We start from the raw sequence: 26,223 nt of genomic DNA, 5'->3' as shown, positions 1-26,223 counted from the left end.
CTCCTACACCACCACACAATTATTATTTGGACAGTGATTCCGAGTAGGCCGTTCCTATCGAATCAATGTCCAAGGGTTTTCTTTTGTAATTTTGTTTCCCTTATAAAAAATCATAATGCTTTGCGACAAAGGGCCCAGTTCACGACTGGCAGCCACGTTTAAACAGGGAGCCCTTCACAGACAACTTTAACACGCGCAACGTAGTTGGGCACACTTGGCTAGTCTTTCATATTTGTGAGAGGTTCTCTGAGACTTTTGACTTTTGCAGCATTTGTAACATTAGTGGTCTTCTTATTATTCATTTCCAAAAGAAGTTATATCATTCATTTTTAGAAAGGCACGGTTACTAATGTTATTCATGCCCTTTTACAGCCTGACCTAGTCCATTGATTTAAAAGCATTTTCATTTTTCTTCTTTGTGGAATTGCAACTGTTCAATGCAAATGTTAAGTGGTTTCTTTTTAAGTGATTAACTTGGTGATCAGCATTACAGCATGCCATGATGGTCTGTATAAAGGGCCTGTTTGAGGGCTCAAAATTTTACAGGAAATGTAAATATTTCTGCAAGTATAGTACAGTGGAACCTCGGTTTGCGAGCATAATTCATTCCGGAAATGTGCTCGCAGTCCAAAGCACTCGTATATCAAAGTGAATTTCCCCATAAGAAATAATGGAAACTCAGATGATTCGTTCCACAACCCAAAACTATTCATATAAAATGATTAATACTGATTTAAAAGTAAAAATACATAAAACAAATTAACCTGCACTTTACCTTTGAAAAGAATCATGGCTGGTGTGAGTGAGTTTCTAAACTCTTGTGGGATTCCACCCAAATGGACGAATTGCGGAAGAGCATCCTAAAGCAATTGCAGTTTCCCAGCGCTGTAGCAGTTTGCCGTAAAAGTGAATCCGAAAAGATCGCAGAAATGCTATAAGCGCCTGCCGTCGATGGGTGATACAAGGAACATTATAAATGCACAGGCCACAGTACTGCTTGGACATGACCCTGCCAGACTGCTGCGTCTATGTATAGGAGAGTGGCAGATCCCGCTACAATAAATAACCACGCTGTTGCTGTTTCATGCTGAATAAAGCTGGTGGTGCAAGACGGGGACTCGCACGTCACAGCACACACATACACACACACACAGTCACAATGCTGTAGTAAACAGTATATGCTCGTACGGATGTTGACTATATGAGTGAGCCACACCGACTCAGACGGAGAATAGGAGACACACAATCCTGCAGCGAGAGAGAGAGAAGTACCATCAGCTCAGTTGTGATTACATGACGCTCAGAAGTCAAAGCGTATACTTACTACTCATATTGCAAGACATCACTCGTTTATCAAGTCTTCGTCTTGCAAAACACTCGTAAACCAAGTTTCTCACAAACCGAGGTTCCACTGTATTGCAATTCTTAGGCTACCCAAATAAAACTATTTTTAATGTTGGTTATAAGGGTAATAAGTGTTTATTTGCTCATGAAAGGTCCATATAACATTAGAATAAATCTCTCCATTATTAAAAAAAGAAGGCTTGGAAGGAGACAAGACGTGATTTTCTTGGAGACACTTTAACGTCCTCCGAGACAAGGCAGTGAGACAAAAGGACAGCTGATGTACAGGCTTTTAAATGTTCAAAGTGCTGCACAACATGCAGATTACGCAGCACGGCAGCAAGCCAGCAGCTGATCCGTACCACATCTCCTTAGCATGCATTCAGCCCCCCTCTTCACAACGTGAGTAGCAGATACAGTGGAACCTCAAGTCATGACTGTAATTCATTCCAAAACTCTGGCTGTAACCCAATTTGGTCATAACCCGAAGTAATTTCCCGATTAGGATTGTATGTAAATACAATTAATCCATTCCAGACCATACAAACTGTATGTGAATATATTTTTTAAAGATTTTTAAGCATAAAAATAGTTAATTATACCATAGAATGCACAGCATAATCTATACTAATAAAAGGCAAAGCCCTCACTCACTCACTCACTCACTCACTCACTCACTCACTCACTCATCACTAATTCTCCAACTTCCCGTGTGGGTGGAAGGCTGAAATTTGGCAGGTTCATTCCTTACAGCTTCCTTACAAAAGTTGGGCAGGTTTTATATCGAAATTCTACGCATAATGGTCATAACTGGAAGCATTTTTTCTCCATTTACTGTAATGGAGATGAGCTTCAACGCCGTGGGGGCGGAGTTTCATGTGACATCATCACGCCTCCCACGTAATCACGCAGTACATAGAAAACCAGGAAGACCTCAAAAAAGCGCTGAAGAAAACATGCATTATATAATTGAGAAGGCAGCGAAACAATAAGAAGCGAGCGAGTGACATATACAACCATATTCATGAGTTCTGCTACTTCGGAAACAAAGCACGATGTAAACCTACACTTTAAATTAAGTTCATAGACAGGCTGCCGCTGGCGTTTGTAATTTAGTGCCTGCCCATATAAGGCCGTCCGTCAGCGGCAATCCAATAGCAAACTGCCACGGGTAAATATTTACGGGTGAAGGACTGTGCTTATGGAGAGGAAGATAAGATGGTCAGGGTGCTGTTTGACACAAACTCAGTGAAACTGCGAGAGAAAGTTTTAAGTGGCAGGACTAAGGTAACATTAAATACAGCCATGGACATAGCACGAGATGGCACCAGCACAGCTGGGAACCTTCGATGCATGTACACCGAGTGGCTCACGTGAACTGACGCAGTGCACAGATAAAAGCAACAGTTCCAAAGAGCTGAACAAAACCGAATTACACAATTGAAAAGGCAGCAAAAAATATGAAGCGTCTGATACATACAATCATATTCATAAATCCAACTACTGCGGAAACAAAGCACACGTTGGAAAAAGTCAATGTCCCGCTAAAGGAAGACAGTGTAAAAAACGTGCATGCAGTGTGTCAGGTCTCAGATAAAGAAGAAGACGAGCTGTTTATTGATGCAGTAAGAAACAAATCGATGAATGAAACCTGTCATCTTTAAAACGATTGACAAACACGGAATGTAACTTGAACACAACACATCCTACAAATACGAACCTGATTGAATGAAATAATGATAATCAAATCCTTGATGACAGCAACACTCAGTAACACTCACAAAACAAATACTGTATATTGACAGTCATGTTACGTTATTTTTAAAATGTTCCCTTTTCTTTTTCTAGGTTTTTTAACACACTACTTCTCCGCATGCGATACGCGGGTATATATATGTATATATATATATCCCGATCTACATACTCGAATAATGGATACTTTATTCGCCATCAATGATTGTTTTGGTAAAGCCATACTCAGTGTATTCATTAGATGAACAGTAAAAAAGTAAGAGCGAGGGGAGGATGACTTATTGAGGCATGCAGGCTGTAGTATGCGTCAACTCTATCTGAATTGCGCGATCACATTTGAAAAATATATCTTTTCAAGTTCTATTTAGTCCATATGTGTCAAACTCAAGGGCCGGCCACATCCGCCCGGCGTGTAATTATATCCGCCCAGGGATCATTTTATATACTGTATTATTGTTATTAATGGCCGGGTATATGAAGCGCTGGTAACACAATAAACTACAGATCCCATAATGCAGCGCTTCAGCTGCCTTGCCGAACACTTACCGCGTTAATCAAGTGTAGCTTATGATGCTGCAAGTTATTGCGAAGCTAGCTCACACGATGCTGAAGAGAAAAGTTGATTCTGAAAATAGAGCCTTTAAAAACCGATGGGAGGCTGAGTATATGTTTACTGAACCCGTGTGTCTCATTTGTGGAGCTAATGTGGCTGTAATTACAGAATTTAATCTAAGACGGCACTATGAGACAAAACATCAGGGTAACCTGAATGCAATGCAGAAGATACAGAAAGTAGAATAATTAAATAAGAATCTGACACTTCAGAGGACGTTTTTACCCGTGCACGATCACAAAGTAATTTAAGTGAAGCTGCTTTTATGGGAGACACAAATGCACCAGTGCAATTTGCCCCACTTTCCCTATTACCAAGTAATGTTAAACCAAGTCGTCACTACAGTGTTCCCAAATACGCACTTTGCTGATAAACTGAGCGCACTGAGTTTGCACGGCGCTTTGGTGACTTTGAAGAACAAAAAAAGTCCGTCTGCATGCGGCTCGAACCTTGTGCATGTTTGGTAGCACATATCTGTGTGAGAAGCTCTTCTCAGTGATAAAGACTAACAAAACAGCACACAGGAGTCGCCTCACTGATGAGCACCTTCAATCCATCCTGAGAATCTCCACAACACAGAACCTCACACCAAACATAAATGAACCTGTTGCCAAAAAAAGATGCCAGGCATCCAGCTCTAAAATGACATATGAGCAAAGACAACTGAATGATTTGATTTGTTATTGCTGAAAAGAACACATTTTATTTATATTTCCAGGTTTTGTTATGCAGCATGTTCATATTTGAATTTGTATAATTTAGACAGGATATATTTTTATGGAGAGCAAAATATTATAAGTTGTTTAAGGTTTGAGTTGATTTATTCACGAATAATATTCCTGTCTGTTTTTACCATTCCTACCAAAGATATTTCTGCCGACTAAATAAAAATTCCTTCTATTTAAAATTTAAATAGAACTTGAACAAATACGATAGTTCATAATATACACGCAAACTTGCACGTAAGAGCAGGAGTTATCCGTTTTAACAAGCAGCGTATTGCACTGATACGAAATAGCTGTGTGTGTATATATGTAGATATGTATGTATATGTATATATGTGTGTGTGTATATTTATGTGTATATGTATAGATATGTATATATATATGTTTATGTGTGTGTGTGTGTGTGTAAATATATATATATATATATATATATATATATATATATATATATATATATATATATCTATACTAATAAAAGGCAAAGCCCTCACTCACTCACTGACTCACTCACTGACTCATCACTAATTCTCCAACTTCCGTGTAGGTAGAAGGCTGAAATTTGGCAGGCTTATTCCTTACAGCTTACTAAAAAAGTTGGGCAGGTTTCATTTCGAAATTCTACGCATAAGGGTCATAACTGGAAGCTATTTTTCCACATATAATGTAATGGAGTCTTGAGTTGGAGATGGCTGGGGGAGTTTCGTGTGACATCATCACGCCTCCTACGTAAGTACGTAGAGCACAAGGAAGAACTCCAAACAGCGATCAGCACAAAGCGCCATTTCACAATTGAAAGGCAGAAAAACATTATGAAGCAAATGATGCATACAAGCATATTCATAAGTACAGCTACTGCGGAAACAAAGCACGGCGTGAACCGTAAGTTTATATTAAATTAAGTTCATAGGCTACCACTAGCGTTTGTAATTTAGTGCCTGCCCATATAAGGCCGTCCATCAGCGGCAATCCAATACAAACACTGCCGGTAAATATTCACGGTGAAGGACTGTGCTTATGCAGAGGAAGATGAGATGGTCAGGGTGGTGTTTGGCACAAACTCATTGAAACTGCGAGAGAAAGTTTTAAGTGCGGGTCTTAGCTGACATTACACGAGATGGCACCAGTACAGCTGGGAACCTTCGATGCAAGAACACCAAGCGGCTCACGTGAACTGGCGCAGTGCACAGACAAAAGCAACAGTTCCAAAGAGTGCTGAACAAAACCGAATTACACAATTGAGAAGGCAGCAAAAAAATATGAAGCGTCTTATACATAGAATCATATTCATAAGTGCAGCTACTGCGGAAACAAAGCACACGGTGGAAAAAGTGAATGTCCTGCTAAAGGAAGACAGTGTAAAAAAAACCCGTGCATGCAGTTTGTCACATCACAGATAAAAGGAAGACGAGCTGTTTATTGATGCAGTAAGGAACTAATCGATGAATGAAACCTCTTATCTTTACAGCGATTGACAAACACGGAATGTAACTTGAACACATCCTACAAATACGAGCCTGATTGAAAGAAATAATGATAATCAAATCCTTGATGACAGCAACATTCAATAACACTCACAAAACAATTACTGTATATTGACAATCATGTTACGTTATTTTTAAAATGTTCCCTTTTCTTTTCATAACTTCTACTTCTCCACTGCGATACGGGTATATATATAAATGTATATATATACCCGATCTACAATACATACTTTAGCATAGACAAGCCACACGCTGTGGCTAATTGTAGAGTCTTAAGCCTCTAACGCCGACATTCGAGGTTCGATTCCCGAGAGGGATGTACTGACTATGTCGCTGCTACCGATTCATTTTACCTTCGCATCTCCTTGGTTTGGGACGTATGAAAAATATTAGGTTAACAGAATCATGTTACGTTATTTTTAAAATTTTCCCTTTCTTAGCACAAGCACAGCTGAGAAGCTTCGATGCATGTACTCCATAACGCGTTAAAAAATAGCGCATTTAATCACACTTTCAATTCCAAGCAAACGGGAACTTTTGTCAATGCATGATTTCCTGGTACATCCATTACACTGATGCACACATCACAGCTACAAAAATGTTAGAGTCGGAATAAAGCGCGTTCCTACGACTGATCATTTCGACTTCCAGTGAAGCCTTGATAAAAGCATGGTTTTGTGCACACTGAAAAGCAAGCAAAATTAGATGCATTACAGAAAGCGGACTTTGTGGCTCTTACTGGGGATCATTGGACTTCCGTGACCGTTAGTAATTCTAAATACATCTAATTACAAAATGTTCAATGATCACACTGTTTTAGCCTAATGTACAAAATAATTTTGGCTAATGTTACTCAGAGTTTAAAGAGTAAGCTGGTCAAATTACCTTTTATGTTTCTGACTTATTTTTTTAAGAAGAAAAACTGCACTTTATGGTGAAATTTTGGTTATTATTATTTAAAGACAATACTATTCTGAAAATGTACTTAAAGTACTTAAACTACCACTTTATTTTTAAGTCTGCCCAATTTTAACCAGGGATGATATTTTTGTTTCTGTTTTGAATTCAAATGCAGTTTAAAGGCTTTTTTTCAGAAATTAAAACAGCTTCAGTTTACAATATTCATGTCCATGTCTATTATTTGATTCTGTAAGCCCACTAAAACCGTTTTAAATAAAAAAAAAAACATTTGCGATTTGGGGCAAATTTACGTGTGCGATTACATACGATTAATCAAGATTAATTCTTACACAGCCTCTAATTAATTGGATTAATTTTTTTAATCGAGTCCCACCCCTAATATATATATATATATGTAGATATATATATGTAGATTTGTATATATATGTGTATAGATGTATATATATATATATATATATATATATATATATATATATATATATATTTATATATATGTTTATATGTATATATATGTTTATATATGTGTCTGTGTGTGTGTGTATATATATATATATATCTATACTAATAAAAGGCAAAGCACTCACTCACTCACTCACTCACTCACTCACTCACTCACTGACTCACTCACTCACTGACTCACTCACTCACTGACTCATCACTAATTCTCCAACTTCCCGTGTTGGTGGAAGGCTGAAATTTGGCAGGTTCATTCCTTACAGCTTCCTTACAAAAGTTGGGCAGGTTTTATATCGAAATTCTACGCGTAATGGTCATAACTGGAAGCAGTTTTTCTCCATTTACTGTAATGGAGATGAGCTTCAACGCCGTGGGGGCGGAGTTTCATGTGACATCATCACGCCTCCCACGTAATCACGCAGTACATAGAAAAAGACCTCAAAAAAGCGCTCAAGAAAACATGCATTATATAATTGAGAAGGCAGCGAAACAATAAGAAGCGGCGAGTGACATATACAACCATATTCATGAGTTCTGCTACTTCGGAAACAAAGCACGATGTAAACCTACACTTTAAATTAAGTTCATAGACAGGCTGCGCTGGCGTTTGTAATTTAGTGCCTGCCCATATAAGGCGGTCCGTCAGCGGCAATCCAATAGCAAACTGCCACGGATAAATATTCACGGGTGAAGGACTGTGCTTATGGAGAGGAAGATGAGATGGTCAGGGTGGTGTTTGACACAAACTCAGCGAAACTGCGAGAGAAAGTTTTAAGTGCCAGGACTAAGGTAACATTAAATAAAGCTATGGACATAGCACGAGATGGCACCAGCACAGCTGGGAACCTTCGATGCAAGTACACCGAGTGGCTCACGTGAACTGACGCAGTGCACAGATAAAAGCAACAGTTCCAAAGAGCTGAACAGAAACCGAATTACACAATTGAAAAGGCAGCAAAAAGTATGAAGCGTCTGATAAGCATATTCATAAATGCAGCTACTGTGGAAACAAAGCACACGTTGGAAAAAGTCAATGTCCCGCTAAAGGAAGACAGTGTAAAAACCCGTGCATGCAGTGTGTCAGGTCTCAGATAAAGAAGAAGACGAGCTGTTTATTGATGCAGTAAGAAACGAATTGATGAATGAAACCTGTCATCTTTACAGCGATTGACAAACACGGAATGTAACTTGAACACAACACATCCTACAAATACGAACCTGATTGAAAGAAATAATGATAATCAAATCCTTGATGACAGCAACACTCAGTAACACTCACAAAACAAATACTGTATATTGACAGTCATGTTACGTTATTTTTAAAATGTTCCCTTTTCTTTTTCTACCTTTTTTAACACACTACTTCTCCGCTGCGATACGCGGGTATATATATATGCCGATCTACATACTCGAATAATGGATACTTTATTCGCCATCAATGATTGTTTTGGTTAAGCCATACTCAGTGTATTCATTAGATGAACGGTAAAAAAGTAAGAGCGAGGGGAGGATGACTCATTGAGGCATGCAGGCTGTAGTCTGCGTCAACACTATCTGAATTTGCGATCACATTTGAAAAAATATATCTTTTCAAGTTCTATTCAGTCCATATGTGTCAAACTCAAGGGCGCGGGCCACATCCGGCCGGCGTGTAATTATATCCGCCCCGAGATCATTTTATATACTGTATTATTGTTATTAAAGCCCGGGTATATGAAGCGCTGGTAACACAATAAACTACAGATCCCATAATGCAGCGCTTCAGCTGCCTTGCCGAACACTTACCGCTTACTAGAGTTATTGCGCACTGAGTTTGCACGGCTTTGGTGACTTTGAAGAACAAAAAAAGTTCGAACCTTGTGCATGTTTGGTAGCACATATCTGTGTGAGAAGCTCTTCTCAGTGATAAAGACTAACAAAACAGCACACAGGAGTCGCCTCACTGATGAGCACCTGCAATCCATCCTGAGAATCTCCACAACACATAACCTCACACCAAACAGAAACGAACTTGTGGCCAAAAAAAGATGCCAGGCGTCCAGCTCTAAAATGACATACAGTCATGTGAAAACATTAGGACACCCTTTGAAAGCATGTGGTTTTTTGTAACATTTTTAATAAATGGTTATTTCATCTCCGTTTCAACAATACAGAGATTAAAGTAATCCAACTAAACAAAGAAAACTGAAGAAAAGTCTTTTCAAGATCTTCTGTAAATGTCATTCTACAAAAATGCCTATTCTAACTGAGGAAAAAGATAGGACACCCTCACATGTATTCCCTCTTAAATTGGCTCAGATCTCACACAGGTATATCACACCAGGTGCACATAATTAGTAGATCGTTACTCTGCATGTTGAATGAGGCTTGCCCTATTTAAACCTCAGACATTTAGTTTGGTGTGCTCCTGACTGTTGAAGTGAGAGTGAGCACCATGGTGAGAACAAAAGAGCTGTCAGAGGACTTCAGAAAAAAGATTGTAGCAGCCTATGAGTCTGGGAAGGGATTTAAAAGATCTCAAAGATTTTGAAATCAGCCATTCCACTGTCCGGAAGATAGTCTACAAGTGGAGGGCTTTCAAAACAACTGCCAACATGCCCAGGACTGGTAAGCCCCAGCAAGTTCACCCCAAGAGCAGACCGCAAGATGCTAAAAGAGGTCTCCAAAACCCTAAAGTGTCATCTCGAGAACTACAGCAGGCTCTGGCTACTGTTGATGTAGAAGTACATGTCTCTACAATCAGAAAGAGACTGTACAAGTTTAACTTGCATGGGAGGTGTGCAAGGAGGAAACCTTTGCTTTCCAAGAGAAACATCGAGGCCAGACTGACATTTGCCAGAGATAAAGTTGACAAAGACCAGGACTTCTGGAATAATGTTCTTTGGACAGATGAGTCCAAAATTGAATTATTTGGACACAACAGCAGAGGACATGTTTGGCGTAAACCAAACACAGCATTCAAGAAAAGAACCTCATACCAACTGTGAAGCATGGAGGTGGAAGTGTCATGGTTTGGGGCTGCTTTGCTGCAGCAGGACCTGGTCAGCTCACCATCATAGAATCCACGATGAATTCTACTGTGTATCAGAAGGTGCTTGAAGAACATGTGAGACCATCAGTTAGAAAATTAAAGCTGAAGCGGAACTGGACCATGCAACATGACAATGACCCAAAACATACTAGTAAATCAACCAAAGATTGGCTGAAAAAGAAGAAATGGAGAGTCCTGGAATGGCCAAGTCAAAGTCCAGATTTGAATCCCATTGAGATGCTGTGGGGTGACGAAAAGGGCTGCGATGCAAGAAACCCTCAAACATCTCACAGCTGAAAAAGTTCTGCATTGAGGAGTGGGGTAAAATTTCCTCAGACTCGATGTCGGGAAGACTGGTAGATGGCTACAAGAACCATCTCACTGCATTATTTCAGCCAAGCCGGGGAGGCTGGTAACACTCGCTATTAGGGGCAAGGGTGTCCTATCTTTTTCCTCAGTTAGAATAGGCATTTTTGTAGAATGACATTTACAGAAGATCTTGAAAAGACTTTTCTTCAGTTTTCTTTGTTTAGTTGGATTACTTTAATCTCTCTGTATTGTTGAAACGGAGATGGAATAACCATTTATTAAAAATGTTACAAAAAACCACATGCTTTCAAAGGGTGTCCTAATGTTTTCACATGACTGTATGAGCAAAGACAACTGAATGATTTGATTTGTTATTGCACGTAAGAGCGGGAGTCAACCGTTTTAACAAACAGCGTATTGCACTGATACGAAATAGCTGTGTGTGTATATATGTAGATATGTGTGTATATGTATATATATGTTTATATATGTGTGTGTGTATGTATGTATATATATATATATGTATTTGTGTGTATATATGTGTGTGTATGTATGTATATGTGTGTATATATGTAGATATATATGTATGTATTGTGACGGACAGCCGGGTCCCATGCCCGGCAGGGACGCCCCTGCTGCTTCTGTTCCGGGGGAGTCGCCATGGGCAGTCCAATACCTCCCCCGGGACGCTTGGTGGCAGCCTCCCTGGCCGACGATGATTCCCCAACCGCCCGCAGGGCTCCATGGGAGATGGAGTCCTCCACAGCTTGGTTGGGGCCCAGCATGGCCGCTAGGGGGAGCTGCCTGCTTCCCACAGCCTGGCTGGACGAGTTTTCAGCCCCACCCGGAAGTTCAGTTAGGACCAGGTGGTTAATAACCTGGAATGCTTCCGGGTGGGCTATAAAAGGCCCCAGCCACCACCACTCAGAGAGCCAGGGTTGGGAGGAGGAGGACTACGCTTGCGCAGGAGTGGTGGAAGAGAAGGTGGAGAAGTGAGTTTTGTGTGCTTTGTGCTTGTGAGACTGTGTTTGGGCTGTGTGGCACGGGAAGACGTGTCACACAGCTGAAGAAAAATAAAAGCCTGTGTGTTTTGTACACGTTGCCTCTGCGTGGTCTGTGCCGGGTCGGGCGCTATATAGCGCCTTTTACATCTGGCGTAGCCAGCAGGATTCCGGGCCGTCCATTTGGACTGGGCTGTGTCTTCCCTTTGGGCCGGCCAGTCAGCCGGAGGAGGAGAACCCGGAGGAGTTTCCCGATGCGGTGACTCAGCTAGAGGAGCAGGAGCTCCTCTCCGAAACAGGTAAAGGGGGCAACAAAAGTTGGGCAGGTTTCATTTCGAAATTCTACGCATAATGGTCATAACTGGAAGCTATTTTTGTCCATATACTGTAATGGAGTTGAGCTCGATGGCCATGGGGGGCGGAGTTTCGTGTGACATCATCACGCCTCCCACGTAATCACGTGAGCTGACTGTCAACGCAGTACGCAGAAAACAAGGAAGAGCTCCAAAAAGCGCTGAAGACAACATGCATTATAAAATTGAGAAGGCAGCGAAACAATAAGAAGCGAGCGAGTGACACATGCAAGCATTTTCATTAGTGCAGCTACTTCAGAAACAAAGCACGGTGTAAACCTAAAGTTTAAATTAAGTTCATTTCACTCTGAGCTGAGCTCCGCAGCTATCGCGGTTTTGCGGAAGCAACTCTGTGACGCTGCCACCAAAATACTCAAAGAAAAATCCACAAGTTAATACACACGCTGTCTCTAGAGTTTCTCCACACTCTGAATCCTCCAGGCACTACTTACAAAAGGTTACATTGATAATCATGTCACGTTATTTTTAAAATGTTTTTTTTTCTTAGCACAAGCACAGCTGAGAAGCTTCGATGCATGTGCTCTATAACGCGTTAAAAAATAACGCATTTAATCACACTTTGCATTCCAAGCAAAGGGGAGCTTTTGTCAATACATGATTTCCTTGTACCCCGATTACATTGATGCACACGTCAGAGCTACAAAAATGTAACAGTGGGAAGAAAGCGCGTTGCTAGGACTCATTGGAGGAAAATTTCATTTCAAAAGACTACCCGACGGAAGCCTTGATAAAAGCGTGGTTTTGTGCATGTATATATATGTATATATATGTGGATGTATAAGTATGTATACTGTATATATGTGTGTATATGTATATATATGTTTATATGTGTGTGTGTGTATATATATGTATATATATATATATATATGACAGCAACACTCATGACAATGACAATGTCAATCATGTTACGTTATTATTAAAATGTTTCCTTTTCTTTTTCATTACTTTTTAACACACTACTTCTCTTTGCTAGTAGTAAACGAAATGTAAAAACCTTGAATAACACTGAGAAAACCTTGAACAGAGAAAAGTAACATTGCAAGAATTCACGCTGTAGCCTTATGAACCCCTCACTGTAAACACTTTTTTTTAACGAGTTTTAAGCACAGGGAAAAAAATGAACATTTGGAAAATCCGTAATTTAATAAACAGCCAAGAAAAGTAACATTGCAACAATTCACGCTACAAACCGAAAACGAACACTTGAAAAATCCGTAATACAAAAACTAACCATAAACTAACCTTGCATGAGTCGAGTTCTGGCATGAAGGAAGTGAGGACGAACTGGGTGGAGAGGAGATTACAGTTTTGAGGTAAAGTCTGTGACGATGCGGGTTCGCTGCATGCTTCCATCTCGCTTCTGGGAGCCCTTAAACCCGTCACTGTCTGTAATGTTACTGACGAGCACGACAGTGAGGCACTACTATACAATGGAGCAAGGGGATGGTGCAAAAAGTGCTTTTATTAAAATCAACAAAACAACAATCAAAAACAAAGTCCAAATTAAATAAAGTGCAGTGCTTTCTGAATCCTTCAATAAATAAATAATCCCATAAAAACAGATTTGAAGTGGAGGTTAAAATCCAATAGAAAAAAGTCTTCATTAAATACAATGAGGTTAAAACAATGCTGGAAGCAGTCTCTTTAAAAACAAGCACGGTGCATTCTTTAACTGGTGACCCCCGCTGCCTTCTCAGCCTTATGCGGCCAACTGTCTTTTTTCTGGTCACTCCAGCTCCTTGATCGCTCAGCTGGAGTGACTGCTTCCTTCTGCCCTACCCCTGCTTGGGCTCACTGTCCAGCTGCCTGTCTGCAAGCTTACTTCCTCACTCCGCAACCTCCTTCTTTCTTTTCTTTTTCCTCCCTTTAGCCGCCTCACACTTCTATTTATGAAGAGGATGTGGCAGCTGTAGCCTGGCGATTATTTATTTAAAACTGGCCTTGAGACGTGAGCTGTGGACCTGCTATACCACAAAGTCCTTCTGCGCGATGCACGTCAGACCGAGAACAATCTACTGTACAGGGAGAGACTGAACACGTGCGTAAATCACTGGCATGTATGAACTGGAATGGAAACGAAATAGAGTACAAAGAGTTCACAGTGAATGCACAGGCAGAGACTGAACACATGCGGAAAGCATCAGCGGGTACGAAGGGAAACTGGCTTGTTCGTCACCCGAGTGTGTGGTCATGAACAGATGCAAAAGTTTGGCAAACATTTTGGTCGTAACCCGATTTGTACATGGTCCAAGATGTTCGTGACCCGAGGTTCCACTGTATGCGAAGTGGATGGTGCGAAGTGGATGGGGTTGTTATGGGGATGGGCGAGCAAAGCAAGCAGGGGTTAAACCCCCCTAGTAAAAATTAACATTGATAAAATGTGAGAATTTCTTTTTTAAGGTACGTCTGTATTTTGTTACTCACTTGAAGCCTTTTTCTTTGTTAAGCTGCTGTATAACTATTTCAAATATTCCTTTGGTAAATTCTTCTAAGCTTCTTGTGAAATTTGCTATAATCCTTCTATTGATTGTGGCTGCTTTTCAGGTGCATTTGGATATAATGCAAAAAGCACCTTCTGTGATCACCATTTCTTTCTGTCTGTCCATATGAAGAACCTGGCTACCAGGGGGCAATTTTTTTTTGGCCTCAAATACAGTGTACTGAAGACATTTTTTAAATTTCAAAACCTCCATTTGGCAAAAGCGTAAGCGTAGGTAAATGTACAATTTTTTTTATCTTAAAACAAAGTAGCATTCTGCAGCTTCATTTGCAATTTACTGATTCAAATTTACATCTAGGGACTTAATTACTCCATAAAACATTTTGTGACAGTTTTTTCCTTCATACCATATGACCTTTCATGTATTGTAGTGTTATCTCAATATACCGTTTCTACAAGAATTGTTTCCTACCTGAAACATTATGAACAATGGCATTTCTTTTAAGACTTTGTCACACAGATGAAGCATGTGCTTTGACACCAGGTGACTCTGACAGATGCTGAGCAAGCACTTCACTTGATTTCCTTCTGAGCCTTAAAATTCTTTTCCTCATATGCAGACATCTTTTTGGGTCCTCCACAGCATTGTTTTGTTTTACGCTTGCACAGATTTGTCTAATGTCTTTTTGACTGTTTGAAAACTAATTCTTAAAAATCCATTTTGGTATTTTACTGCTCACTGACTTTAACCTGAGCATTCAAATGTCATTGTTACTGTTTTTTTTTTCTTAATTTACAAGATTGCCTTTGTTGTTCTACTGTACCTTTATGTTACTTTGAATAAGGAACATATGTAACGTGCCTTCTTGTGTTTATGATACTTGTATTTCAGTATATTTATACACAAAATATAGATGATGCAGGTGTAGTTCACATTTTGACATGGTATGATTCTTAATATTTTTTTCTTCTCCATCATCCTATAACTATTTGGGAATACAACAATTTTGCTTTTCAGGTATTTATTTCTTTTGGTATGAAGGTGACATTGTATCACTGCTATTTTGGATTGGGTTTTCATTGCATATGCCTTAGTTTCATATTTGTTTTTTGTGGTGTGATACGAAATAGGGTGTCAACGAGCCCCAAACTCCCAACACGAACACACAGAGTCCTGGGTTCAAATAAAGGTGTGTTTATTACACCAAAAAACACAATACCTCCAAAAGTTAACAAAAGTACCAGTTTCTCTCTCCACAAACCACTTCTTCTTTCCAATTCCTCTCACCACCACACTGCCTTCTTCTAATTGAGTGTTTCTCCATGTCCTTCCAGCTCCGACTTGCCTGGGTTACGGGGTGCTGCCCCTTTTATTACGGGCCCAGGAGTACTTCCGGTGCCAGGGCCACTGCCTGATGGAAGCACTTCTGGGTCATTTGAAAGTCCATTATAACAGAGAGCTTGTCTCCCTGCAGTGCCCTTTTGCATCAGGGCTGCTCTGTTGGACTACATCTCCCAGCATGCCCTGCTGGCTTACTACTGCGCACTGATAACCTGGGCTGTTGCCATTTTGCATACTGGGTGAGTAAAACACCCCCAGTGACATTGTCCCTTTTCAGTGGGTTGTCCCTCCTTTTGGTGTTTGCTTCCGGGTCTAATCCCCTTCTCCTCCCTGGCTGGGATGCCTATCTACTTGTTAGGAGCCTCCCATCCAGGCAAGGAGCCATACCCTTTTCTGGCCGGGATGACCGTCCAGCCCATGTGGTATTTACATATCTCCCCCATCAGCAGAGACCTATTGGTCGCAGCATCCAGTCCCGTGAGAAGATCAACACAGCGCAAAGGTGTGTCTTCAGAGTCCACATCCCCAGCCCATGTGCCATCTACAGTGGTCATGTAATGTATGGTGATTACACCCCTTGCAATTGAAATTATTGCAAACATCACAATGTGTGATATCATTCACACAATTGCTATTAAAAGGTTGTTTATAATTGTTCCCTGGCCCCCTGAATTACTGTTTAAATAACACCAAACTACATGAAAATTAACAGAATTAGTTTAGTAGTACTATTAATCATCAAAGCATGCACTAATAAGGCATTGCCCATCCTGACATACTGTTTAATAAAGTACTTTATCCGAACTTTATCACTTTTAGTTTCATATTCAAAGGTATGGCCTTTTCGTTTTCATTGGTCTTTTTCTTAGATAGTTTAAAATTTGTTTTGGAGCCATGATGCCCTGAATAATGTGAGAAGATATGTTAGTAACAGATGTGAAAAGGCAAATGAAGAGCAGCACTTGAAAGCACAAGTACACCTCACAGCAGCCTGCAGATATAGCTCTGCCCTGTTACATAGGCGGCCATGAGGAGAGTGTCAGATGGATTAACAAAATGTTTATTAAAAAGAATCTGACTGATCTTATAATACAAAACTTTGACACACAGTATTTGTTGTTACTGTACTGTTCACGGGGACTAGACCTGAAAGCAAAGTTCAACTTGTATAGTTGTTAGCTCCTTTTTAACCAAAGTAGCACAGCATCCGCAGAATTTTGAATATTACTTCCTAGTCTATCAGCAAAAGTTACATGATTGGTTACAACCACTGTGGACAATAATGAGAAAAAATATGAATTTCAGTGATTGAATGATAATAACACCAGAATAAATGCAGTGCAAAATATTGATGATTCTTTATTTTGTGTGGATGCTGTATAAATTTCACTGGACAGAACTGACTGCCATTCATTTCACTGTACCATAGATATAGTCAGTGAATTAAGATTTGTATTATATTTTACATCATGGTTTTCATACAATTTTATTTTTCATACAGTGTTTAACATTTTACACTCTTAAAGAAATTGCAGGAAGTGGGACACTTATGGTGGCAGTACATGAATGGAATTTAATCTTGTGAATATTCAGTACTGTATAAATATGGACCAGCATAACCTGTACATGCATTCTTTCGTATTATATTTGTCCATATTTCTGTGAGGCAAAATCTAGTTAATTTTTAGTCTGTGTGGACAGAGGTAAACTAACAGACTGATGAGAATTTTGTTTTGACTAGATATATCATTTAAAAAGAACATGTTCTATTTTTTTTTCATTTATATATGGTGCCATGAGCTTCTGTCTTTGTAACGCTTCTAACAATCCCATAACATTAATTTTTGAAAATACTGAGGCAATAAGAAAAATATACATTTTATCCTTCAGAACAAAGACATAGTTAATTGATTGTTCTAAAATGTCCAATAATAAAGATTATTTGTAACTGTTTCTAATCCAGTCTAAATTTGAATACATATTTTGGATCAGGATCATATATTCTGTCAGTGCTTCAATGCACATCTTTAGAATGTGAAAGGAAAATTAGAATTTACAGACAAAACCCTGTGCAGCCGGGTTGTTTTGGAATGCTAAAATTATGCACAGACATTGATAAAGTTTGAAATATATGTACAATACATTTGTGTGCATAACATATATAAATCTCCATTTTGCTCTGCAGAATCCTACACAAGTTGGGACAGCACTGCAAGTTTTCTACAATCTTGGAACACTAAAGGCCACTGTGAGCAATGTGGTTGATGGGTATTGCTCTGTTTTGGAAGAAAATGTGACTAATGCTCTGGATATCAAACTTTTAACTCAACCCATTCAAGGAAGCACAAGAGGTAGAAACTCATCCATGTTATTATTTTAATTTACTTTTTTAAGAGGTATATTTTCTTTGGTAAGAAATAGTTTAAATATTTATTTTTTGAATTGTATTTCTTTCACAGTATTGTTCTGCATGTACTGTACAGTACAACGTGTAACTCCTGTTTTTCAAGTCTGGTCCAAAAAGTATTGGGTATCCAAGAGCCTTTTTCTGCTATAGTTGTACTCGTTCTTGGCTATCATTTATGGTGTTTTTTTCTAACCCATAACTCTTTAGCTACAGTATTTCAGTGATCATTACAATCTTTCCCTACATTTCTGTTTTTCATTTTTAAGGTTTGACAACTAAGTTTAGAATAATCCTGAAATCCAACTAACCAATAGAATGACCTTATGCTGTACTTGTATTAGCTTTTTTGCTCACTTCTCTAAAACTAGAGTCTCTTGTAATCCCAATGTAATTCAGGGGTGGAAATTATAAGCAATATGGATACGTCTTCCACTCAGGTTTGTGGTAAAGTGAGGTCCAGCTGATTGCCATTTTAAATAAATAATTGCTGCACTTGCGGCTTTAAAGAAAGGCTAGTGGTAGTGTGGCAGGAGCAGTTCCCAGGCGCGATATGGGCATGGCCATAATTGATGCTAGGAGCTGCTAATCGCTACACCTGTGCCACCTCCCCATTTTAAAAGGGAGACAAGTGAGTGCTAGGGGAAAGAGAAAAGAGGGAATGGAGGTTAAAGGAAGAAGGCAGGAGGCGAAAGAGCCAGTGCAGGAGTGAGCAAGTGGATGGGAGCAGGCTCGTGAGAGAGAAAGCAGGCAGATGGGAGAAGAGCCGCTGAGGTGAAGTGTGTGGCCAACACACAGTGGAGGGGCAGTTGGAAGAGGTTGCTCCAGTTGAACAGTTCGAGGGGAGCCTGTACATGGCCAGGGTACGGAAGGCAACCGGAACTGTTGAAGGTCAGCTGCACCTGCTGATAGGGTGACTCCTCTGCTGCAAGGCCTGTGAGGGATAAGCAAAGGAGTCGCCAGATAAAAAAGAGACAACACCGGGCTTTAACCACAATTTTTAATGGATTTGTTTTTTAATTTTTAACCTCTACCAGTTCACCTTTTTTATGTATTATTTATTTATGGAACTTTGGGCATTGCACTGTTTACTTGAACACTGTTTTGATTTTTATTTAATCAAAGCACCGTACACATTTACACCTTCCCCTTGCTACATGTGGTGTCCTCATTTGTGTTCAAGAGGCTCCCAAATCTGGAACAGGAGCATGGAGCAGGACCCGCACAGTCACAAGGTTTCCATATCTAAGATTAGATGCCCTTGAATTCTTGCATACACTTAAGTATATTCACACACACATATGTACACATGCATACATATATATATATATATATATATATATATATATATATATATATATATATATATATAAACGTGCACGCATGGAAGTGTGTTTGTCTGTCTGTCCGGCCCGGAAATGAAAGGTGGAGTCAGGGTAAGGGCTCCAGCTCTAAGGAAACATAAACTTGGTTAGCCTCTAATACACAAGTGAGGCGAGTACATTGGCAAAACGGTATCCCTTTTTCTTTTTCTCCCGCCGCTAATACACAAGTTAGGTGAGCACGTCAGCAAAACAAAACCTCCGAAGAAAGTCGCTTAGCCATAATTAACACTAGCGATGCAAGCATGGGCTTTTTACAGCACGGGCTTACACAGCTAGTACATACACACATACATATAAATATTGTATATACACATTCTATACATATTTACATATACACTATACTGTACATACACACACACACTTCTAAATATGTATACTGTCGCAGTTGGGGGCGCTAGTGCTCCCTTGAACCCTCAGGTACCACGCCAAACACATGGTAAAAGTGCCACAATTATTCTTTTTATTATAATAATAACGTGCACCAAGCACCCTCCACTCCTCACTACTCATAAACAATACCAATAATAATAACAATAATAAACAATCCTCCACTCCCAGACGCGTTGCCCTCCGACCACCCAGCTCAGCTCATTGTTTGGGAGTTCCCATGGTCCTTTTATACTCCCGGAGGTATTCCTGCCCAACAGTCCACAAGTCCTTATTCTTCCGGGTCAGGGTAAATAGTCCTTTTCTTCAACCCGGGATCACGTCGGTTCTTCCTGTCATGTGACCATGACACACTCCCGGGTCATAGGGCACATAAGAGCCTACGAGCCCCCCTACAGTGACACCTGGTGGCTCCCAAGGTATCCAGCAGGGCTGTGTATAAACGCTACATAGTCCATGATGCCCTGCTGGAACTCGGGGTATGATCATGCTGTCGGGAGAGCTCCTCCTGGCGGCCTGGGGGTGAGGGCCGGAGTAAAATGCCGGCAATCCTCCACAATACATTATACCATTATGCAATGGGTAGATGTGCCTGTAGTTACATTTTTTTTCCATTTTATGTCTTAAATGGTTCTCACTTCCCTTTTATTTTCATGATATGTTTTAATAAAAATATACAGTATCATAAAAATAAGTTAATTATGTTCAAAGGAAAGTTGAAATAAAAAACAGATTTGCAGTTTACTTAATATTTAAAGTAAAATGATATCTCAGTTTTTGGTAGTTTTTTGCCTACAAAGTACAGACAAAAGGATAGATGGTAGTGTCTGCTAAGACTAATTCATTTTTGTATTGCAAGACAATTCCCTTGTAATTGCTAAGTTACAGAAGTGCTTACTCTCTCTACTACATTTTCCACATTTATACTTTTTAATCATTCATAATGTAACATATCATTCTCAAACCTGCTTAATTGAATTTAGACTGACAGACGGTCGGATCATATAATGTTAGCATTGAATGAAAGGCAAGAGCTGTCCGTGGGTGTTGCATCAAACCCGTCACAAGGGCTATTCATGTGTACAACCATACTCAGCCCATCTGTGGCCAAATTAGAATGGCTGATTATCCTAACATGCATAGTCATTCTTTACTTTATGTAGTACCATAAATAGAATGCAGTGTCACAAGGTCTATTCATATCAGTTAAAATGCATTACATTTAAGCTTTTACTCTTCATGTTGATGAAACAGAGAATGAAGCAGAGCTATTTTTACTCCCTCTGTTCCCAACTGAGAGATTGCTTTTATAGTAATTGCATTTTTTACTCATAAATACTACATAAAAAAAGTTGGTTAAGACTGAATGTGTTCATAACAACATTTTATAAATGAAGCCCCAGTTCTTCATTTCTAAATACTATGATACTTATTGTCAAATTCTGTTTGTATTTGGTCATTTTCAGGGGGTCCTGGAAGAGCGGTTATGCCAACTCCAGGAAACACTGCTGCATTCAGGGCTGCACTGTGGACAAATCTAGAGAAACTAATGGACCAGATATGTGCATCCTGTGGTCAAGTACGTTTCAGAGAATGTTTTATCCTGAACTAATAAATGGAGGCAATTAAAAAGTATTAGTGATTTCTTAAAAGAGAGGATCTAAAAACCTTAACTTACTTTGAACAGGTGCAGCATTTGCAGAAAGTACTTAATAAAAAGAGAGATCCTGTTTCTCATGTGTGTTTTGTTGAAGAGATTGCTAAGGTAAGACTAAAATTAACAATTTTTTACTCATTGCATTAAGGAATGTACTGTTTAATTTTGCACTGTTCTTTCTTAATGATTTAGCCATATGATTTGAATTCTAAATATTCCACAATATGTGTTGGTAGTATCATACTGAGTGACATCGTATTTTAAAGACATGACCTTTTAAATTAGCTGTAGGATTACTTTCTTTTTTAAAGTAGTAGCCATCGCAGTTTTGTTCAGTTTTGACTTTTGTTTTACAGTGAAAAGAAAAGAATGAGAAGCAATAGCCAGAACAGTTAATATATTTACTTGAAAAGTATATTATTACTTTAATATAGTGATGCACTCTATAAATAGAGTAGACACAATCTGTCTTTAAATTGTTTTACTGTGGTAGCTTGAGTGAATTCGGCACCATTCTCTGTTTTAGATATTCTTTAAAAGTACTCTTAATCTAGACCCTAACACCCCCAAAAGTTTTGGCATTTGCAACAGCGTAAGGCCCTGCTACTGCTAAGAGAGAAGAGATAATGCATTGAAGAAAGATAGAAAATGCTGACTTGAACATGGATGTGCTCTTCGTAAACCTAATGGAAGATCAAGCATGGTTTATAACAATATTAATTTTCTAAAGTATTTTATACTGGCTGAAGCAATTTGAAAGCATATTTTACCGTAAACATATTTGTGTTAAAGCTATGGAATGTAAGTGATGATGATGAATTTACTGTAGTTTGGAATTCTTCTATTCAGACTCAAAATAGCATTTTATACTGTATTGTAGAAATTCAAACAGATACACCTCTGACCCATGAGGAGGTAAAGAGAACTGTCTTATCATATAACTAGTATCATATAACTCGTTTATCTTAGTTGAAGTCCAGTGACATGTGGTGACATGTTTGACTTTAGTGATTTCTACATATCTGCAAAACTAGTAGTATATAGCACAGGGCCTCACAGTTAGGAGACCCGGGTTCGCTTCCCGGGTCCTCCCTGTGTGGAGTTGCATATTCTCCCCGTGTCTGCGTGGGTTTCCTCTGGGTACTCCGGTTTCCTCCCACAGTCCAAAGACATGCAAGTTAGGTGCATTGGTGATTCTAAATTGTCTCTAGTGTGTCCTTGGTGTGTGGGTGTGTGTGTCCTGCGGTGGGTTGGCGCCCTGCCTGGGGTTTTTTTCCTGCCTTGCACCCCGTGTTGGCTGGGGTTGGCTCCAGCAGACCCCCGTGACCCTGTAGTTAGGATATAGTGGGTTGGATAATGGGTGGATGAATATATCACAGGTAAATACGAAAATGCATTGTCTTTTAATTTAGTTTTTTGAAGAAAACTATTCTATCTTTTCAGATTTTGGATTTTTTTTTTCTTATTTCTCGAATTGTTTGCTTTGTTAATCTGTATGCATAACTACACTGTATGTATTGGGTACAGTTTTTATCATTAAACAAAAGTAACATAAGTCTTCATGCTGCATAACATGTACTGTTAAAAAGGTTTTCACACTTGAAACACTTTTAACAATTTTGCACCCTAAGACTTAACTTTCGAATATGACACAATTAAGATCAAAGCTCCATTATAATTTAATTAAAATATTATCAAAATGAACAACAGCATCAGGTGGCATCTTCTATAGATGAGACAATATTAATAGAGTAACAAAATGCTTTTACCCTTCATGTTGAAAGTGAAGCAGAGCTATTTTTACTCTCTTAATCCTCAACAGAGAGATTGCTTTCTTAGTAATTGCAATTTTCACACAAAAATCCATAAATTAAATAAGTTGGTTATTTATTCCACAGGGCAGCATGAAGGAGACTGTTTTTGGTATATTTGAATTTGAATGGTGACATGATAAGATATGGTAGCTTTATAATGCCTAAAACATGAAAATGAAAATTTATTTTAATTTTGAATACTCATAAAATTGTGCAATGATCCCCCAAACAGCTGGTTAATAGTTACTGTAAATAAGTGGCAAATATAACAGCAAGAGGCTTCACAAATTGGACTTTATAGAAGGCAGAAAAATAAGAAAATTACATGACTAATATAGTTTATGAACTGTACATGGCCTCTTAATTAAAGTTAAGTTTTTTGTTCTTTGTTCCTTCCACCATCTTAACCATCTCCTTAATACCTGCATATTTAACCATTCAGTCATGTAATTTACTAGTTAATTTAATACTGAGACAGCTTATTAAAATTCATTAAAAAATCAGGTTTCTAAATTAATAGTTTAAGGAGTCTACTAACACTTTCTCATTTCAGTTTCAGGGATTTAGGTTGGTTTTTATTCTATAGAGTATCTTTGCCTACACCACAATTTTTTTTTTTTTTTTTTGCTTGGCCCTCGTTTATACATTATAACCTCACTAATGCTATACATTAAAAGACAATGTAATAGCAATTGTGTTTGAATTCTGAAATGCTAATGGAGGATCAGCAGGGCAGAATCACTGAGTGAGCTGCTATCTATTTAGTAATGAGGAACTGCAAAGAGCAAAGTAAAGTAAAACGGGAGAGATGAGTTTAATTTACAGAAAGGGCTATAGCTTAGCTCAAATGATAAAAGGGATCATGAGCAACTAGGTGCAATTCACAAAGTAAGTCTTCTGCTCCCTTTACATGCTTGTAGCTGCACTTTTTGAAATTCTGCTACTTAGTAGTTGAGTATCAATTATTGCTTAACATTTGAATATCAGTTACTGCAACTAGGCTCCTTCATGCTGAATAAGAAAGTGATGATAGTCAAAGTACCTCTCTTGTCTTTTACACCCTAACCAGAATTGGATAAATTACCTAATACTCATTAATGATGATTTCATTCAGTTATAGACTTTACCATTTTATGTAGACTAGCTGTATACCTATATTTGACACTATATTTTTCACAAACGTTGTTATGCAAGCAATGTGCCTGTTTTAATATTCAGTTTTATGTTCAAAAGAGGGGAAATCAACAGTGTCATTTTTTTTAATCACACCTTCTCAGAAACCCATTTTATAACTTCTAGTTCATTTTGAATTGATTCGTTCCTTCTCCAGCTTTATTTACTGTAACTATGATTTGGATTGAGTGCATTTCAGGATTTGTTTATATGTTAGTTAATTCTTAGTTGAACTGAAATGAAGGAAACATTTTAATGTGTGATCATATTTTGTAAGAGCTGAATACTAGATGTTTGAACAGAAGAATGTCATCCACACAAAAGTGTACAGAGTTTCATCATGTGTGCTTCTAATGAAAGGTTCCATTTTTTTAAATTATTGTGTATTTCCTGAAACATAAAATGCATTGGGTGGTCTTGATAAAATGCTATATATTTCTCTTAAATGCCTTGGGGGTGTGGTAGTGAACCAAAATCCTCTTTGATCTGAATGGTTTATTTAAACTTAGAATTGTGGAACAAAATAGTAGACACACTTATTATCACACTAAGTTATCACCATCATCTCAAGGACCACAGCTATTTGTAATGCCAAACGTCTCTGCCTGAAAGGCTATCATTTTTCTAAATTATGCAGTGGTGCACTACCTTTTGTAATAGGCTATATTTTTAACTCTGTGTCATTTGGTCATTGATTAAAAAAATGCACAGTAAATACTGTATGTAATAATTACTCAATCCATTATTTAGATTTTACTTAAGCATTAATTATGTATCTTTCTGGATAAAGATCAGACTCAGCTGTAGTTTGACTTAATCATTTGCAACAGCAAAGTCAGAAATAAAACCTGACTGCTTGTATTCATTTAATAAATGCTTATAAGTTTATGTTTTTTAAGTTTTATAAAATCTTTATTTAGCGCACATAATGCAGAGTAAATTCAGAAGGCTTTTACCAGATTGCAGCGATTAAATGACAATTTTGTCACTTGTGTATCCATAATGTCAGACCCTTCTTGTAAATGGCACATTGACTTTGTGTTGGAGTTTCCAGTGTCACACAAGAGATAGGTGTAAATAGCAACAACCTAGGTATGGGAAAAGCACTTGAAAAAAAAATCACAAATTTGTTGAAATAAGATGGGCTAGTATTCCTAAATCTAACTGAGGTGTCAGTATATCATGTTTGGGGATATTTGTAATTACTTAGGCCTGTACCTTGGAGTGGGTCTGAAGCAGTGTTATCCCCCTGTAGTTGCTGCAATCCATGCGATCACCCTTCCCTTTCCAGATAGGGATGACAAGTCCCATTTTCCAGTCAGTTGGGATGATGCCAGTCTCCCAAATGGAAGCAAAGGTTATTTGCAATGCCAGGAGGATAACTTTACCACCAGCCTGGACAAGTTAACCCTTGATACCACAGATCCCTGCAGCCTTTCCTCCCCTCAGCTGGTTCACCACCTGTGCAATCTCAGTGAGATTGTGTGGTTCACAGCTAATTGGAGGATCAGCCTCAAGAACCATGGACCCAGCGATATCCAACGTCCTAGCCGGAGGATCAGCATTGAACAACTGCTCAAAATTGCCAGCCCAGCGGGCCACAACTGAAGTGTC

At 38.8% G+C, this 26,223-nt stretch overlaps 1 protein-coding gene across 1 annotated transcript in view; it reads left to right on the top strand.

The window, feature by feature from the left end:
• cog5 (component of oligomeric golgi complex 5) overlaps positions 1-26,223 on the top strand; it is a 565,478-nt gene that overhangs the window by 276,653 nt on the left and 262,602 nt on the right. Inside the window, exons 8-10 of the mRNA XM_039761193.1 lie at positions 17,975-18,140; positions 21,432-21,544; positions 21,653-21,730. Of these exons, the coding sequence (XP_039617127.1) occupies positions 17,975-18,140; positions 21,432-21,544; positions 21,653-21,730 (357 nt within the window). The remainder of the gene's footprint in view (positions 1-17,974; positions 18,141-21,431; positions 21,545-21,652; positions 21,731-26,223) is intronic.

This window comes from Polypterus senegalus, chromosome 8, assembly GCF_016835505.1.
Source record: "Polypterus senegalus isolate Bchr_013 chromosome 8, ASM1683550v1, whole genome shotgun sequence".
NCBI lineage: Eukaryota > Metazoa > Chordata > Cladistia > Polypteriformes > Polypteridae > Polypterus > Polypterus senegalus.
The sequence above is the reverse complement of the archived record's forward strand: the minus strand, read 5'-3'. Positions and strand labels throughout refer to the sequence as shown.